The sequence below is a fragment of the Alosa sapidissima genome, chromosome 6 (genome assembly GCF_018492685.1).
Source record: "Alosa sapidissima isolate fAloSap1 chromosome 6, fAloSap1.pri, whole genome shotgun sequence".
Taxonomy (NCBI): domain Eukaryota; kingdom Metazoa; phylum Chordata; class Actinopteri; order Clupeiformes; family Clupeidae; genus Alosa; species Alosa sapidissima.
The window spans coordinates 26,467,751-26,480,733 of record NC_055962.1 but is presented as its reverse complement, the minus strand read 5'-3'; the positions used below and the strand labels follow the sequence as shown (position 1 = coordinate 26,480,733).

General features: G+C 47.1%; 1 protein-coding gene across 2 annotated transcripts in view; it reads left to right on the top strand.

Moving 5' to 3' along the window:
• Positions 1-364: 364 nt before the first annotated feature.
• Positions 365-12,983, top strand: part of foxo3b (forkhead box O3b) — a 52,217-nt gene continuing 39,598 nt past the window's right edge. Inside the window, exons 1-2 of one of the 2 annotated variants that reach the window (XM_042096073.1) lie at positions 365-455; positions 1,806-2,568. In XM_042096073.1, coding sequence (XP_041952007.1) covers positions 2,014-2,568 — 555 coding nt within the window. In that variant the 5' untranslated portion in view covers positions 365-455; positions 1,806-2,013. Of the gene's footprint in view, positions 456-1,045; positions 1,655-1,805; positions 2,569-12,983 lie in introns of those variants that run through there. The other variant, XM_042096072.1, reaches the window with a different exon arrangement.

Sequence of the window (12,983 nt, the reverse complement as noted above, 5' to 3'; positions counted from 1 at the left end):
TATTTGAATCCCTACCCGGATTATATCTCATAGACTTGGGACAAGGCTAAATACATTCCGTCACATCGCGTATTTGCTTGCATTACTTTACACATTAAACAGTAGGCTTTGGGGGGCACACTCAAGGTCTCTGTCTTGTCCGCACCAGTGGAGAAACATCTTCCAGCGAACAAAGACCTAGAGATGTTTTGGTACAGTGTGAGAAGTAGGGTGGGGGTGGTGCGCATATCCTACAAAGGATGGAGGAAGAGAGCGGAGGAGAAGGAGAGACGCCACGCACTTCGCCAAGATTTCAGAGTGAGCGGAATGACGTCATATGTTAGAGGGAAGTCACACTGGCCTGAAGGGGCGTGGCCGGTGTACACTAAGTGACAGCCTCCAACAGCTGTTAAAGGGCCAAGGACCGCGTACGACTGCATTGCACATAGAATAGACTCTTAATTGTAGTCAGACAGGTAAGCCAAAACCTGTATAATGCTTGCTGAGCATTATTGAAAGAGAAGAGATGTATGTTACACCAGATATATATATGCACTGCATTTAGATAGATAGATAGATAGATAGATAGATACTTTATTGATCCCCAAGGGGAAATTCAATTCAATTTAATGCATGGCCACTATTTTTTTCATAGTTTGGTAACCTGATATGGTTCATATGTTAAGTCATATCTTATTACCTAACCATTTGTCCAATAGCCTTGAACTGAGAATGCGCTATTGGAACAGATTATAGGCTACTCTGGCATGTAGTATATATGTTATAAAGTCTATGCTTTCAATGTTTCACTGCAATTTGAAGTAAATGTTTACGAAATGTCAGTCACTAAACTTAAACAAATCTCTAACTTGTCAAAACACTGCTGTTTGCTGAATAATACCCATTGCAATCCGATGACAAGCTGATGACATTCCCTTCCAAAACCTAGTTGCCCTAGTGGCTTGTCTAGACATGTCTAGGCAACCCCGGTCAGGTCTGTCTTGTACTGGCCCTTTAAAAGGCGATCCCTGTCACGGAATCCAGGGGGTAGGTCTACCGAGCGGGGTTAGGCTCCGTCTCTGGTTTCTGCCTCTCTATCAGCGCAGTAACTTTGTGCTTGTTGAACGCTGTCAGGAGAACGGAATGTGTAGTAGTAGGTTAAGCTCCTTAGACACAAACGGGTAGACTTTGCGTGCGTGCTATTTTCTCTTATTTGTCCAACTGACGACTGGGATACACTAATATAGACTTGAATTAGGGAGAAGATCCCTCTTTTCGCCAGTTTGGCTACTATCGTCTCTTTTCTAAAAGCGACACGGTGACAGCAAAGTGCAATGGGCTATCGCGAATAAAAGAACTTGCGAGGACGGCAGCGGTGACAGCGACTTTTGAGCAAGAACTGAGAGGTGATTTCTGCTGGTTTTACGGGAGATCAGACACGGCTCTCGGGTCTTTCCCCCACCCCCCTTTCTTCCCGTGGACTGCAATTTTGACAGCTGGCTATTGATTGCGCGACGGGGATGCGTTTGTTGCGTGACGCCAGATCACTTTCTTCTCGGCAGCACCGAAGCTGTCGCTTACAGTAGCCTAGTAGGCTTTTACATCACTGCGACGTGATTGCAGCACAATTGATCTCGGTGCACAGCCGTGGAATCCAGGCGGTCGAGAGTGAATGGTGTGTAGCTTAGACCTTTAACAGAGGCAATGTAAACACTTGTGTTCGTTTGTTCCTTCTAGTTGTCATTGTGTTTCTTATCCACATGTTGAGTGGTAGTGTATTTTAAACTGACATTTAGACCTGAGTGTTGTTGTTTTTTTTAATGCAGGAGAGAGTGTTTAATCAACGTTTTGGATTGACTGAAGGCTACTAACGTTGAGGAGCGCAATACTGCAGTGTTGGACAGGGGAAGACCCGCATATTGATGGAATGCGCCTGTAACAGTCCGACTCCAGCTCTTTCCTGACTCAATCACAAATCAGACAAGGCAGTGAGTGGGACACACACACAAACACACACACACACAGGTCAAGGCGATGGCCGACCCGACAGCCCCGGACTCGATTCCGACGCTTGATGTCGTTATCGACCCGGATTTTGAGCCCCAGAAGCGGCCAAGATCATGTACCTGGCCCCTGCCGGAGTCCAACGCGGCCAAACCAGAGGTGACGGACACAGACATTATTCCGGAGGAAGAGGATGATGAAGAGGACAGCGCAATGACCATCAACAATGACTCCAGCATGCTCGAGGAGGAGCAGGGCAGCCCAGGTCTGGTAGCCGACGGATTGCACTCAGCAGCCGCTCAGGAAAGCGGAGGCTCTCCGCTCCCATCACTCTCACCAGGTGGCGCGGGCAGTGGCAAATCCACTGGGGTCGTGAGCGCCCCGGGCAGCCAGCAACAGACGCCCCGAAAGTCCTCTTCTCGCCGAAACGCGTGGGGCAATTTGTCCTACGCGGACCTCATCACTAAAGCCATAGAGAGCGCCCCCGACAAGAGACTCACCCTATCCCAAATCTACGACTGGATGGTGCGAAGTGTCCCATACTTCAAAGACAAGGGAGACAGCAACAGCTCTGCTGGGTGGAAGGTAGGCTAAGTGTGAGAAAAAGTGTGGTGCATGTGTGTGTGTGCGTGTGTGTGTGGCGAGAGAGGGGACGCATGCTTGATTGTTTGTATACCCGCTACCTCGTCATCACAACAAAACAATAACAATAACAGAGCCCATGTGGCGTTTTGGAAGGTTTGTGTGCGTGCGCGCGAGCTCTCGGGGTAAATTAATGTAAAGCTCGGGAATGCGCTCACGAGACACAGCTTCATGTTAGCACACATTATTGAGTGAAATCCGCATAAATTGAAGCAACAGTCAGTGCGGAATAGGCCTACCAGTACACATAATGTGACTAATTGTTAATGCGTCAGACAATTTAGGCTCCAGTATGAGTACTGATGATAGTATTTTAAACTGCATTTTCTCATTGTCGTTGAAACCGTCATAAAGTAGGCTAGCACCTGTGCGTTTGATCACGGCATTGTCCAAATGGTTATCAATGTCGCGGTTAGAAGAAGCACCCAGTCAGCGCACGCGCCTTCAGTTGGCCGCAGTCCACGTCCACAAAAACCCAAGCCAGACGCACAGACGCACTCCAAACTTGTATTACATAAAATTCTGGCCAGGGTTACCTCCCTCTTCACGGGTAAGCTTAGCCTTTGATCCCTGCTGCGTCTGAACGGAGGCGGGGCGGAATTGCATAACGGACTCGGCCCCGGAATGGTGCGAGGTTCTCGTTAACAGCTGAGCACTGCCTTCAAAGGGAATGTCACGGCCGCGCGAGGCTGCTGCGGGCCGCGAAAGACATATGGGCTCTGTGTTCACGGGGCGAGGCACGAGGAAAGAGCGAGGGAGGCTGCATAGGACGCATAGGTTACGACAGACCCAGCAAGTTGCCTTTGTGTGGGTGTGTGTTAGAACTAATGAGAGAGAGGGAGGGAGAGAGAGGGAGAGAGGACAAATCATCATAATTCATCATAAAGCATACATGGCCCAGTGGAGACCATGGTAGGGGGAACTTGAAGCTCACACCCCTCCCCCCAGCCATGTGTCTTTGGCCCTGATTGTGGCACTGTGTGTGTGTGTGTGTGTGTGTGGTGACTGGAGCAAGGCTTTAGCTTTCCACTTACCCTCACCGAGGTGCTGAGAGACAGTGGGGAGAGAGGGAGAAGAAGAGGGAGAGAAAGAGAGAGAGAGCGGTAGAGGAGAAAGAAAGACAGAGAGAAAGAGAGAGGTGAAGAGGGAGAGAGAGAGAGAGGTAGAGGAGAAACAAATGAGAGGGAGAGGAAAGAGAGAGAGGTGAGGAGGGAGAGAGAAAGAAAGAGAGAGGTGAAGAGGGAGAGAGAGAAAGAGAGAGAGAGAAAGCTGGGCTGAGAATAGAGTAGTTGGCAGTTGACTCACATAGATAATTCTGTTAGTGTGGTAGGCTGGTCTGGCCAAGATCCAGTGAACTTTGTCCTCTGTGTTGCTTAACTTAGCTCACTTGGCTCCCAGTGTTCTCTGCTCTGAGCTCTCTGTCTGTCACACACACACACATACACACACACACACACACACACACACACACATGCACACACCTATACCATACTTGCATTTTGCATTCTGTAGTCCATAATGAGGTCAGAATGTCAGTACTCTCTGTTTCAGACCACATCTCTTTCTCTCTCTCTCTCTCTCTCTCTCTCTCTCTCTCTCTCATTCTCTCTCTCTCTTTCTTTCTCTCTCTCTCCCTTGCTTTCTATCTGTCTGGGTTACTGTCTTTATCCTCTCTGTCTCTATTTCTGTCTCACTTGCGCTCTTTGTCTTTCTCTCCCTCTCTCTCTATTCCTCTCTCTCCTCCTGCTCTCTTCTCTATCTTTCTTTTCATACTCTTTCACCTCCCCCTATACTATGCAACGCAACATACACTCTCTCTCTCTCTCTCTCTCACACACACACACACACACACACACACACACACACACACACTCAGGCAGACATGCAGTAAGGATGACCAATCTGCTGACTTAGCTGGTTCTCCAGAGACATTCATATCTCCGGGGCCATTTGTCATCTATTTGTCTTAATCCAGCTCCTTAATTCCCTTCTTCGAAACACACACCTATGCATCTGCACACACACACACACACACACACACACACACGCACACACACACACACACACGCACACACACACACACACACATCATATATTGCGAGATTATCATTTTAATTGCCTTTTGTGTGTGAAAGGGGAGGGTATTCTGTCTACGTAAGTCATTTGCAGTGGAGTTGTAGTCAGATCATTATTCTTTTATGGACACAATATTGGTCAGATAAAGGACAGGCCCTGGCTTTGTCACCCAGCACATTTATCAGTGTGTGTGTGTGTGTGTGTTTACGACACAGGTGTATGTGACTGCAGTCCCTCCCTTTGAGCTGATGCAGGTTATTAGTGCTTCAGCAAATCATTTGATTTCAGTTAATGTCTGTGTGGCGTAGACTGCAAAGGTGACAAGATGAGATAGGCCTGCTAGTCCACTGACTCCCCCTCCTGCACACACACACACACACACACACACACACACACACACACACACACACACACACACACACATTTGTATGTATGCATGTTACACCCATGCATCTCCTAACACAAGCTACATATGTACACACACACACACACACACACACACACGCACACACACACACACACACACACACACACACACACACAAAGAGATGACCTCTATGATAGGTGAACACGGCACTCGTCACCCCACGGGCATCTACCCTGGCCAAGCAGAGAGCACACCCACGGTGAGCTTGGCACAGAGCCAGCTGTGTGAAACTGAACTCATAAATGACTAGAGAAAGGAGGGGGGCATAGATATGGGAAAGGAGAGATAAAGAAAGGAAGGAATACAGTGATGGAGAGAGAGAAGGTGTGTGAGATGTAGGGGTAGGGAAGAAACAGATGAAAGAAAGAAAGAAAGAAAGAAAGATAGGGAGGGAGAGGGATAGAGAAATGGAAGTAAAGAAAGAAGGAGATGAAGAGAGAGAGTGAGAGAGAGATGGAAAGAGAGACGCATGGATGGAGGGATGGAGGGAGGGAGGGAGGGAGGGAAGAGAAGGGAAGGAGGAGCGAGTGGGTTAACGATCCCAGTCCTTTAGAGGAGTGTGTGTGTGAGATAGTGATCTTATCCCAGAGGCTCAACACCCCATTTAGAAACCACACAATAGGCACCTCCACACAACATTAGAGGCTCTCATCCCTCCTTCACCTGAGAGAGAGAGAGAGACAGAGAGAGAGAGATGGGGGAGGGGATAGATGTGTGTGGGTGTGTGGGTAGGGTGAGAGGGAAAACAGAGAGAGACAGTGAAGTGTGTGTGCAGATCAGGAAGGGATGGAGGGATGGACTGTGTTTCAGTAGATGAGAAGACATGGGACTGGTGACCAGAGATAGAGAGAGATGCTGAGATAGAGGGAGGAAGAGAGAGAGAGAGAGAGAGAGATGAAGGAGAAGGAGAAGGAGGAGTGGACATGCGTCCCCTTGTCTGATAAAACAGACAGATGCATCTGGCTGCTGGAGGCTTATTGGAAGGACTGGACCAATGCTCCCGTTGCCACGGTGACCAGCCCTACCTCTCCTCCAGGGGCTGACAGGGGTGTTTGTGTGATGTCATCAACAGCCTCAGTGATGTCATCATCAATGGGTCCCTTTGTTTGTTTGTGTGTGTGTGTGTGTGTGTGTGTGTGTGTTGATTAACACATCATTCACAGCTTTGGAGCCTTTCAAGAGTGATGTGACATCCATGTGACTGTGTCTTTGTGCCTACATCTGTGTGTGTGTGTTTTTACATCAATGATACAAATGTGTGTGTGTGTGTGTGTGTGTCAGTCTGTCTGTTGCTATGTGTGTATTGATAGTGAAACATAAATAGGCGCCTATGCACATACACACACACACACACACACACACGCACACACACAATTTTCTTGAATTTCCCCTGGGGATCAATAAAGTCTATCTATCTATCTATCTATCTATCTAAACACACACACACACACACACACACAAACATACATACTCTCACACAGTTCTTTCATTATCCCCCTTCAGCTGTCTCTCGAAAGTGCCAAAGTTTGCAGAAACGAGATACTCCCACCGCCCCCCCCCCCCCCCCCCCCCACACACACACACACACACACACGCACACACACACACTCTCTCTCTCTCTCTTACTCTGTCACACACAGGCCTCGAGCCTGGCTTATAGAGGCAAAGACTCTGATGACAAGGAGAGAATTAACACTCCTCTCCACTCTCCCCATTCTTTCACCCCCCCCCCCTCTCTCTCTCTCTCTCTCTCTCTCTCTCTCTCTCTCTCTCTCTCTTTCTTCTTTGTTCTCCACCTCCATTCCTCTTTTCTTTCTCTCCCCATCTGTTCTTTCTTTTCTTGTAAGTGTCCGAAATCTCCACTTTCTACCTAAGGGTCTCAATAGATCTAATTTATATAGAGTGAGTGAGTGAGAGGACAAGAATCTGAACACACATAATGTTTCTCTCTCTCTCTTTCTCTCTCTCTCTTTCTCTCTCTCTATTTCTCTCTCTCTCTTCTTCTTCTTCTTCTTCTTTATGGCATCTTTTTTTTGTCAAAAAATGCGTTTTCTTCCAAGAATTTGCAGTGCCCCAAAGTATGTACCTTCTACACACTAATACACCCTCTGTTTTTTAGGTCATACTGCGATGATAACGCCACAGCATGTGGTTGAGCATGTGTTCATACATACACACACACACACACACACACACACACACACACGCTCACAAAGGAATTAAGCAGATAAGGTCTCTCTAGGAATGCCCTCTGCATACTCAGAAATATGATACGGCTCCTATGGATCGGTAGTCCTCAATTACCTAAGCCACAGGATTGTTTCCCTTGAAGTGTGTGTGTGTGTGTGTGTGTGTGTGTGTGTGAGAGAGAGAGAGATATTACAGTGTTAGTTTAAAAGTGTGTCATAGGGTAGTCATATTGTCGTCTCCTTATGATGTGAGGTGTGCGTGTGTGTCTCTGAGTGTGCGGCTAGATAAGACTCTCTGGAGAAGCACAGTCACAACCTTAACAGTGCTTACCCACTGAATGTGTTCTTTCAAGATAATATCATCCCCTTCTTTTCATCAACTGTGTGTGTGTGTGTGTGTGTGTGTGTGTGTGTGTGTTGAGTGTGTATTGATAGTGTGATTTGCTATCATCACCTTGCACACCTTCTCCTCTGTTGTTTTTCTATCCTGCTTTAATCTTTTTGTCTTTCTTTATCCCTCTATCCCTTTATCTTCATCTCTCTCTCTCTCTCTCTCTTCTCCGAATCCATTTTGTCTTGGTGATAGTGTCAATAATAAAGTGACCACATTTTGTGTCTTGTGATTGGCTCCTCGGTTGTCATGACTCCTTACATGTCATACTGGTCATTAGATGGGGATTCCGAGCATCTCGTTGATTCCACAGTGTGTGTGTGTGTGTGTGTGTGTGTGTGTGTGTGTGTGTGTGTCTTTGTGTGTGTCTAAATATGCTAAGCAATCAATGAGAATGAAAAGCTGTATTTGAGTAGTAGCCCAAATCTGTGTGTGGTGAGGCGGGGGGAGTAGAGTGTGTGTTACAGGTATGTTACCGTGGTAACTGACAGCAGAGTATTTCAGGGCCTCTGATTGGCCAGGAGCTAAGAGTGACACATGAGGAACCCCACCCATACAGAACCTCTAGGGAAAGGAGGTCCCCACAGCTCAGATAAGCGGGTGTACACATACACACGCACGCGCACACACACACACCACACACACACACACACACACACACACACACACACACACACACACACACACACACAAGGTAAAATAGCAGTAGAAATATTTTTTCTATGTTAGTACTTACAGGCATCCAGTAAGGCTTGGTCCCCCGTGTGTGGGTATGTGTGAAAGAGAAGGGTCTCTGTTGGCATTTATCTTGGGTGGTGCATACCCATACACACCCACCGTCCAACTGGTTGCAGCTGTACATTCAACTGTGTGTGTGTGTGTGTGTGTGTGTGTGTTTGCATGTCTGGTATGGCTGAAATGTGTATGGGTGTGCTGTCTGAGCAGTCACACTAGAATTCTATTCTCTCTATCTCTTCTATCTCTCTTTATGTGTGTGTGTGTGTGTGTGTGTCTGTAAAAGATAGAATGTGTGTACATATGGGTAGGCATGCACATGTGTACATATGTGTGCGTGTGTATGTGTGCATGTCTGTGTGTGTGTGTATGTGTATGAGTGTGTTTCAGTAAAAGTCTGTGGTAGTGTGACCTGGGCCCCTTTAAAGTTTAATTTGTTTTGCCCCATGCCTGTCACTCCTCATTAGAGTGCCGGCACAGGGCAGACACACGCACACCACACACACACACACACACACGCACACCACACGCACACGCACACACGCACACACACACACGCACACACACGCACACCATACGCACACGCACACGCACACGCACACACACACACACACACACAGAGTGCAGGCTTCGCTCAGTGCCCAGTGCCCTTAATCGCTCTCGATTAAAATTTAATTGACTACAATAAAGCGAGCTTTCTGTGTCAGGAATCAGAAGACCTTGCCAGCACAGGCTTCATTAAGGAGGACAGGCCTTTGAACAGAGAAGAACAGAGAAGAACAGAACAGAGAGGGAGGAGAGAAAGGGAAGGATAGAGAGGGGGGCATGAGAGAGAATGAGAGACAAATTGGGGAAGAGTGAGAGAACAGAGACAGAGGGAAAGAGAGAAGAAATGGAATGAGAGATATAGGGGGAAGAGAAAGAGAGAAAGAGAGAGCGAGACATAGAGAGAGAGAGAAAAGGGTGTGAGGGAGAGAGAGAGAGAAAGAGAGAGAGAGAGAAAGAGGGTGTCAGGGAGAGAGAGAGAGAAAGAGGGTGTGAGGGGGAGAGAGAGAGAAAGAGACAGAATGTAATTGACTTGTTCTGTCTGTTCTGATGTGTCAGTGATTGGGCTGTGTGAAGATGTTGACATGGTGTCGCTTGATCTTTGGAACAGGGAGGGGATGCTGAGAGACGCTTCTGTTGCCATGACGCAGGCTGCTGTTTATTTCTGGTTGCCCGGTGTGGGCGTTCTCACGGCTGCACTCTCGATTAGCCTCCGGATTAGATTGATATCTCCAGATTAGGGCCAGATTAGGCCAGATTAAGTGTTTTGGTTTCTTGCGTAGGGACTTGTGGCGAGAGCTAAGAGCCGCTCAGCAGTGTGTCCCCTCCTGAATGGACACACACACATACCAGCACGCACACACACACACACACACACACAAACAAAGACCCCCTTGTTTGCCAACAAACATACACACTGGCTTTACCTTGTCTGAACTGTGCACTTTAATAGTACAAGACCACACACATACACACAACACATCATACGCACACACACACACACACACACACACACACACACACACACACACACACTCTTATAGTTTCCCCTCAGAGGTCTAAAACAGTACAACAGTGATGTTTACAGTTTATAGATCTGTTTGGAAAATGAAGTCAAGTGCTGTTTTAAAAACCTCCAGAAGACCAGATCAGACCTACCATAACTGAGTAATGTACTGACCCCACACAATCCACACAACCACATTTGTGAGTAGTGTGTGTGTGTGTGTGTGTGTGTGTGTGTGTGTGTGTGTGTGTGTGTGTGTGTGTGCGTTATGTTCCAGAACACCCCCGCATTTACAAAACCGTGTTAGTGTTCCAGAACATAATTACCTCCTCACCAAGGTTCTAATGGCCTAATCATCTCATTACTCATTACACATGGCAGGGTTCCAGTGCCAATCGGGATTAGCAGACGGAAGACGGTTCCTTGTTCCAAAACACAGATCATCTTTGGCGCTGGAGGCTTGATCTATATTGAGGACTGTTGCGGGGGATTTGCTTCTTATTTGGGGGAGTGAGGTAGCAATACTTAGCGTTGTTGTGTTTGTTTGTTTGTTTGTTTGTGTGTTTGTGTGTTTGTTTGGTTGGGGAAAGTGACCTTGGACCAGAGGTAGCACTATGTATGCATTTCATCCCATGTCTCTTGTCAGTGCTGAAAACAGCAAGCTAGGGCCCCCAGCCGTGGTCCAACTGGCTGGGGCACCTGCACCGTACGCCGGCGACCCGGGTTCAATTCCCGCCCCGTGGTCCTTTCTGGATCCCACCCCGACTCTCTCCCACTCGCTTCCTGTCATTCTCAACTATCCTATCACATTAAAGGCATAAAAAAAAGCCCGAAAAAGAAAACAGCAAGCTAGGATGAAGTGAAAGCATTTTGGTTTCAGAGAGTTGGTTCAGTCATGTCCAGATAACATTACAGCAACATTTCCCAATTGCAATCCATTGCAGTGACTTGGAGTGAGTCTTGAGCGTGTGAGGCTTGGAAATCAAAATCAGTACTCGGTTTGCTCACTCACACACAAGAGCTTATGGTAATACCACCATTCACCATTCAAGGGGCTCACATTGTGTGTGTGTGTGTGTGTGTGTGTGTGTGTGTGTGTGTGTGTGTGTGTGTGTGTGTGTGTGTGTGTGTGTGTGTGTGTTTTTGTTTTGTGTGTGTTTTTGTGTATCTGTGTGTGTGTGTGTGTGTGTGTGTGTGTGTGTTCATGGTGCTGGTGGTTACGAATATTCTTGATTGTTTTTCCCCCTTAGCTTCACACTTTATATTCATAATGGTTGAGTTTTTTTCCTTTTGAATAGACAATATGACGTCATGGGTGTCATTCGACGGTCAAATCTCCCTCATTTGCCTCACCTTTATCGTACAACGTATGTTCACAACAGCCAATCAGAAGGCAAGACTACAGGTTCAGAGGTCATAGTGCATGTTCCTAATAGAGAGGCCATTACCCTGTGTGTGTCTCTGTGTGTGTGTCTCTGTGTGTGTGTGTGTGTGTGTGTGTGTGTGTGTGTGTGTGTGTGTGTGTGTGTGCGTATGTATGCATGTAAGCTTATCCCCAGACTGCACTTCTTGTGTTTACACACCTGTTTTTTATATGACCCTGTTCAGGTCACCAAGATAATGCTGTCGAGGATACACACACACGCGCGCACACACACACAGACACACACAGACACACACAGACACACACACACATTTGTTGACGGTGCAGAAAGTAAGGGGGAGGTCCTGGCTATCCAACTGACGACTTGGAGCGGTCCAACTGGTTTCTCCTCAAACATTTTTTATGCTTCTCTCTCTCTTCTTTTCTTTCTCTCTCTCTGTTCTCTCGCTCTTTTCTTTCTCTCTCTTATTTTCTTTCTCTCTCTTTTCTCTCTCTTCTTTTCTTTCTCTCTCTCTGTTCTCTCGCTCTTTTCTTTCTCTCTCTCTGTTCTCTTGCTCTTTTCTTTTTCTCTCTCTGTTCTCTCGCTCTTTTCTTTCTCTCTCTTCTTTTCTTTCTCTCTCTTTTCTCTCTCTTCTTTTCTTTCTCTCTCTCTGTTCTCTCGCTCTTTTCTTTCTCTCTCTTCTTTTCTTTCTCTCTCTTTTCTCTCTCTTCTTTTCTTTCTCTCTCTCTGTTCTCTCACTCTTTTCTTTCTCTCTCTGTTCTCTCGCTCTTTTCTTTCTCTCTCTCTTTTCTCTCGCTCTTTTCTTTCTCTCTCTCTGTTCTCTCGCTCTTTTCTCTCTCTCTCTGTTCTCTCGCTCGCTGTGCTGTCTTGGTTTTGCATTTTTGTTTTTGTTCTCCATCTCTCTTCCTCAAATTCAGAATCAAACAGCTTTATTGAGCCACCAGCCATTCATGTTCAATGTTTACAGAACATTGTGTTATATTAAAACACACACACGAAAAAAACAAATAAACAAGTAAACACACCCTCTTTTCTTTGTTATTCTAACATCCCTCTCGCGCTCGCTCTCTCTCTCTCTCTCTCTCTCTCTCTCCCTCTCTCTTTCCTCCATCTTTGCTTTCTTCTACCTCTTCTTCGTTCTTCTCCACCCCCCCTTCTCTCTCCCTCTCCCTCCCTCTCTCTCTCTCTCCCTCTCTCTCCCCCCTCTCTCTCCCTCCCTCTCTCTCTCCCTCTCCCTCCCTCTCTCTCCCCCTCTCTCTCCCCCCTCTCTCTCTGTGTATCTGTGGGCTGCCCAGACTCATGTGTGATGAGTGTAAGTGGTTATGAGGGCATGAAATCGCCCCACAGCCTTCAGGAATACAGCAGCCAGCACTCCAACACAGTCCACCAGAGACTACTCCCCACTCTACTCATCTCTACACAGTCCACCAGAGACTACTCCCCACTCTACTCATCTCTACACAGTCCACCAGACACTACTGCCCACTCTACTCATCTCTACACAGTCCACCAGAGACTACTCCCCACTATACTCATCTCTACACAGTCCACCAGAGACTACTCTCCACTATACTCTACTATACTATACTCTACTCTACTCTAC